Genomic DNA, 6,431 nt, shown 5'->3' with positions numbered 1-6,431 from the left:
TGGTAGTGGGGGGATGAGGAGCTCTGGTTTGCTGACCTCCTGGTGTCACCAGTCGGACACAGACCCTCTCAAGCTACCAGCCCGACATCCCTGACCGGGGACGAGGCCCCATCAGCGCTCTGAGCGGCGAGAGCGATTCCAGCAAAGCACTGCCTACATCCCCGCCCCTCAGGGCTGGTTACGAAGCCTTTCTACGCGACGCTTATGCAGACACAGACTGCGAAAGGATTGTCTGGAGACCTGAAATCTGAAGGTTCAGTGCGCAGTGACTGTGCGAATCCTGCAGAGCTACGTCTCTGAGGGAATGACCGAATCCCTCCCAGAGGAAACGTGCCCTTCGGAACACAGACGAGCTGCGGACATCGGCTGTCTGGGCAGATGGAGACAACCTGTCCCCTCAGCTTGTGCAAATATTGCTCTGATGATGACACCAGGACCCAGCACAAAGGTGAAGGCACCCAAACATGCTAACACGGCACCTGGACCCATGGTCTGTCTCCAGAAAAGCATTCCCCAAACATGGATATTTCTTTTTCCATGTAACATACATGTCTGAGGATTTCATAGAATTATGTACATTATAAGACAGCGAGATAAGGGTAAGAGACAAGTAAACAATATTTTAAGAGCTGATTTTATTTATGAACGGATGGGAAAATCTGAGCTGTCACTAATAGTTAATATGGATCAGATCTGTCTCTGGAAGAAATGGGGTTAAGTACATGTCATCAGTTTTAAACACCTTTTCATAAAGCAATTTGAAGACTCTGAGTTCTGTCCATTGGGACACTTGGTTGAATGGCCTCAGATTTGGGAAAATGCCACACAAAGATGCCCACGTCCACACGGCAGACGCCCCTGGCGGCTCTGCGTCCCCTTCATGGCGCTCCCCTTCAGTCCCGTTCACCGGTTAGGTACAGGTTTTTGGTGAAAGGCGCTGGTAAATCTATATATTTTCCCTGACATGCACCAGTTGTTTCTACAAGCTCACCAGAAGGTGCACCATAGTTATACACTAAACAGATGATTTGAAAAGCAACTGAAATTCCTTATTTGGAAGGTTGTAAACAGACTAGAAAACTTTATCGACTTTTTAAAGTGGAAAGGTACTCATTTATGTGGGTCAAACCTGTTGGTAGAAGTGTTACTAACATACATGTTCAAAATGCTCTCACCGCATAGTAAGGCCGGCAAACGACAGCCTACCTACCCCCCGTGTCTGTACAGTGTGACTGGACCACAGCCACGCCCGCGCATGTATGGACGAGTCTGTGGCTGCTTTCCCGGGACAAGGGCGGGGCTGAGTAGCCGCAGCAGAAAGTATATGGCCTGCATCTGGCCAGTGTGGCTCAGTCGGTTGGGCACTGTCCCAGGTACCAGAAGGTTGCTGGTTTGATTCCTGATCAGGGCACATGCCCAGGTTGCAGCCCCATCCCCAGTAGGGGGCGTGCAGGAGGCAGCTGGTCAATGCTTCTCTCTCGCGATTGATGTTTCTATCTCTCTCTCCCTCTCTCTTTCTCTCTGAAATCAATAAAAATATATTAAGGAAACACAAATATAGATAGGTAGGTATGCGGGGGGAGAGAGAGAGAGGAAAACACACACACAAAAAAGCAAGATGGATCTACAGTTTATTTTTATATCCCAATAGACAGATCAGTGCTTCCCCCAAAGGGTGCACAGTCCGTAGCGCCTGGAACTAAACTTCTCAGACAGTAAGTGAAGCTTAGAACGCCCGGAGGGTGTCAGACTCCATAGCGAACCGCACGCCGGCTAAAATTAGCTCTGGTAACAGCGCACATGACGGGCTATCTTAGTCCTCACCCAGCAGCCCTCCTGCAGGCGACCAGCGAGGTGACCAGTTACACTGTTACTGTCAACTCAGTCTTCTCTCTTGTCCACACTCCGTTTACACAGCAAATGCTGAAAACTGCTGAGCTACACAAAGGACGGAAGGCGTCCAGGTATGGGGAGCCCTGGTTTTGTTCATTGTTCTGCCACTAAATGCGATAGGAAGACAGGGAAAGGCCCGGATTTGGCTAGAAAAGGCAGCTATTGGGTCTTGTGCTTGGGATCCTTCGTTAGGGAACCGTGAAAAGGAAAGAAACATGAAGAAAGACTTGGTGACCAATTAAAGATGAAAGAACCAAAAACTGCCAGGTTGTTCTTTTCCATACCCACTTAGTTGCCAAGTCCTATGCCTTTTAAAATGTCTCCTACTCTGTCCCTTCTTTTCCAAGTCTGATGTAGGAAAATCCTTCCCTTTAACTGGGCGTGCTTTTAAATTGGCTTTCTCAATGATGTCCTCTATCCAATGCCCCTTCTCTCATTTTCCACATCACAACTGTCTTCTAAAATAATATGATCACATCTTTACTGCACAAAAACATTGGCTATATCCTTATTTATTTATTTATTTATTTAATTTCAGAGGGGAAATGAGAGGGAACTAGAATCAATGCAAAACTTGGACTCAGACAAATGCTGAAGGAGTAGATACAGTATATGCCATGGAGTTAAGATTAAGTTCAAATAGATGAAAGGAGTTCGAACCTGGGACCCTTCACAGTCCACAGGCCGATACTCTATCCATGGAGCCAACTGGCCGGGCAGATATATGCCCCCTTAGGTCATCTGGGTGAATTACCGGTTTTCACTAGAGTTAGAGTCATCCACATCACTCTGGCTCATGAACCCTTCACAGGCCGGTCAGTAGCTTGGCTGGGTTTCCAATGTCTGCTGCTCGACCTAGGGGTGAGCAATCCAGCAGCCGAGACCTACTGACCGCTGTCCACGGGGCTTTATTTGCGTGACGCTTATTAATTTGTGCAGTTATTCAGTGTCTGCTAAGTGAATGTTCAAGAAAAAATATTAAAAAAAGAAAAAATATTAATTTCTATTAAAAAGTTCTATTATTTTATGTTAACGATGACTCATTTGTTTCAGCCCTTTGTATTCAGCATGCCTCTATTGAAATAAACCTGCATTTCTATGAAAATGGAAGCTTTTGGTTTTGGGGGGCCCACATACACGTAAACCTTGTTTATTTGGCCCATCTTAGCCTTTGAGTTTGACATGCTTGCTCTTGAGTATTTCTGTCAACGTGGTGGTGCCTCCTGCTGTCCCTGCCTCAGACCATTCACTCCCGCCGGACACTCTGAGACTAACACGCTTTCAGACACGGCTACACAGTTCGGCACATCATCATTCCGCACCCACTGTGTCATCGGAAATCAAAGACAGCTGTGACTTCCCGGAAGGGTGGTTCCAGCTGAAAGCTGAGAGGTGGGCACCACGGGGAAGGACAGGAAAGGGATTTACTAGACGTGGGGGAACCCCAAGGAGGGGACGTGTCAGGACAAGCAGGAGGAAGCCCCCGGGGAGGGAATTCACCGGGGAACTGCACACACGCAGGCCACTGATCACGGGGAGCAAGGACACAGGCGTGGCAGGGCCGGTGCATTCATGACAGACCGCCTCGGGGGCTAGGCGGGGCATTTCAATGTGACTTCATAGATGCCGGTGAATAAAAAGGGAAGAGCTGAGGAGGAGAAGACGATTCCAGCAGGCGTAGTCAGGCATGTGGGAGAGACACAGACGGGCAAGCAGAGATGTGGGGAAAGAAACCGTACGGTTTAAAGGGAGATTGCAGTTAAGGAGAAGAAATCGGCAAAGAAGAGTCGCCTTGGAAACCAGGGAAATGGAGACATCCCTAAAAATCAGCCAGGGACCTGGGGAGCAAAGGGCTGAGAATGGGGAGCGACGGCTGTGCACTGGGATTTAGGCCCGTCCAAGAGGAGCTACCGAAGGCCCGCTGTCGCCCAATCCAGGCTGAAGCCGAGGACCGAGGGCCAGAAGAGACAGGTGTGGCGATACCAACGCCTTCCATCGACTTAGGACCTGGAAGTCACCTATGATTCATTGTGAGCCTCAAAGCCCAGGCTGGTGGGAGAGCAGGGCAAGCCCTTCACATCACCGATGAAGAATCGATGTTCAGAATGAATGGGACCTCCCCGCAGTCCCACGGGCTGTGAGCAGACGAACCAGGCACTTCCTCGCTCCCTCCTCTCGCCCTGAGACTCGCCAGCTCCCAGAGGCAGGCAGAGCCCCGGCCCTTCTTCCAAGGGAGCCCTGAGGGAGTAAAACCTTTGAGGCAGGAGAAGGGACAACTCAAGCAGGATCCCTTGCAGAAATGCACAATTAATGGAAATGGGGAGGAGAGGGCACAGCAGGAGGCACCACCAAGTTGACAGAAATACTCAAGAGCAAGCATGTCAAACTCAAAGGCTAAGATGGGCCAAATAAACAAGGTTTACGTGTATGTGGGCCCCCCAAAACCAAAAGCTTCCATTTTCATAGAAACGCAGGTTTATTTCAATAGAGACATGCTGAATACAAAGGGCTGAAATAAATGAGTCATCGTTAACATAAAATAATAGAACTTTTAAATACAAATTAATATTTTTTCTTGAACATTCACTTAGCAGACACTGAATAGCTGCACAAATTAGTAAGCGTCACGCAAATAAACATATTTTTCTTGTTCTCTGAAAGCGAAATATTTCCTGTTGCGCACACCAAACAAGTCAGTCCAAGACTATGGGCGTGGCCATCGGCTGCTAAAATATTCACCGCTAGTATCAGTGGGGAGAAATGGTGCGCCTGTGCATAAGGCTCGTAAGGGAAATGAAGGCAACACGATTATAGTCATCAGCCATTAGCGAAGGTTGAAGTTTGTTATTAATTATGTATAACAGGATATTGTAAAAGTTAAGTTACGAAATTTTTATTAGAACGTTTCTTATATACCGTTATATTGGCTGGGCCACAAAAATATTTGTTATGGGCCACATGCGGCCCGAAGGCTGTGAGTTTGACATGCTTGCTCAAGAAGGTAGAAAAAAAAATCAAAACCAGAAAAGTGCAGAGTCAGGACTGCCAAAAATGGAGTGAGTGCTTGGTGATGCCAAAGGTAGAAGATGATTTGGCATGGAGGTAACACATCTGATGGTTGACATTTTTTCAAACATTTAACTGGAGATATTGAGGGGAATAACTCCTTCAACATGTTTTACCAGTGATAGTGTCCACTTGGTACATGAATAAAAGGGGTCGCATTTTGTTTTCCATACGTGAAACTTCTACTTCACACATTATATGAACAGAAATGAGTGTCAAATGTTTTTCGATGCTTAGAAAGTGAAAAGTCTAGGAAAATAAAGCATGGACAGAATCAGTCTTATGGAAATATAATTTGATCTTTTAAAAAGCTCAAATGTATTGCACCATAATCTGATCAGTCATTTCACTTTTTATTTGGCGAAAAATTATTTTTAGCTTTTACCTTCTCCACAGTTGAGAGGCTTTGGATAAACATAAATGACAGTTCACTTTTTGCTGTGATCTGTTTTGCTAATTCAAAATTCCAGTAAAGGAAAAGAGTAGGAGCTATAAGTGAGCAAAACTACAGTTACAGGCAAAGGAAAAACAATACATAGGAACTAATTTACCAACTTCTGTGTTAAGGGGAAGTTTGCATGTAAAGAAAAATGGGCTCTTTATCCCGGTTCCGACATGGGTGATACGAAATCTTTTCAAAGACAATCGACTCTCATTACTGACACTTAGAGCACAGCACAGTCTCCGCCCAAGTCAAGTTTCAAAGGGTCCTTGGAAATTACATCCACCTTAAAGTTTAAAAAATGGAATATGACAACGAATTAAAAAAATCAAAGATGCACAGCTAATCCAACAACTGGCCACTGACCTTGCTCAACTCGGAAGAGGGTCTTTTCCAGCTTCTCCATGTCGTTCAGGAGTAAAATCCGGATCTGCTTACTGTGCCCCATGCTGGCTGCTGGAGGGCTGGAGGCCTTTCTGCAGAGCGAGGACTCCGGAATCCAGTGAGCGGCCCCTGAGACACACACACACACACACACACACACCAGTCAGGATAAAGTCTGACTGCTCTTAAGTCCTCCAGGGCTGTCAGGCACACTTACATGTTCTAAGTATGGTTCACCCCGCAGAGCAAAGAGAAAGAGCGAGTCTTATGAATAAGACCAGAGAAGGCAAATTGACAGCTACTTAGTCACTTGAAACACAATATGACCGAAGCAAAAATATTGTTCTATATTCTTACAATTAAAAAACAACCCCCCCGCCCCCAAACCACACAAACAAACAAAAGTCCCCAAAGCACTGCGTTTTGTTATCAGGCAGGTGGGTGGGGTGAAATCCCAGCCCAGGCCAAGCCGCTGGAAGGCTCCAATGGCACCTCTGCCCAAGGGGTTAGTCCTTCCAAGGGAACAGGTGGGAGGTCGCCCGGTTCCCAAATCGGGGTCGGCAGCCACCAATGGGGAGAGGGGCCGCGGGGCAGCTGTCGCCCCCGGAATAGCTGCGGTGCACATCGGACGTGCAGCGGCGCTATA

The 6,431-nt window shown here is 47.0% G+C and overlaps 1 protein-coding gene across 1 annotated transcript in view; it reads right to left on the bottom strand.

Annotated features, from left to right (window-relative positions):
- Positions 1 to 6,118, bottom strand: part of AGL (amylo-alpha-1, 6-glucosidase, 4-alpha-glucanotransferase) — a 60,323-nt gene extending 54,205 nt beyond the window's left edge. The window contains exons 1-2 of the mRNA XM_006763107.2: positions 6,003 to 6,118; positions 5,768 to 5,914 (exon numbers count right to left, since the gene is read on the bottom strand). Coding sequence (XP_006763170.1) covers positions 5,768 to 5,849 — 82 coding nt within the window. The 5' untranslated portion in view covers positions 5,850 to 5,914; positions 6,003 to 6,118. The remainder of the gene's footprint in view (positions 1 to 5,767; positions 5,915 to 6,002) is intronic.
- Positions 6,119 to 6,431: the final 313 nt, after the last annotated feature.

The sequence above is a fragment of the Myotis davidii genome, unplaced genomic scaffold, assembly GCF_000327345.1.
Source record: "Myotis davidii unplaced genomic scaffold, ASM32734v1 scaffold217, whole genome shotgun sequence".
NCBI lineage: Eukaryota > Metazoa > Chordata > Mammalia > Chiroptera > Vespertilionidae > Myotis > Myotis davidii.
Note: the sequence above shows the minus strand (reverse complement) of the source record. Positions and strands in the feature narration are given on the sequence as shown.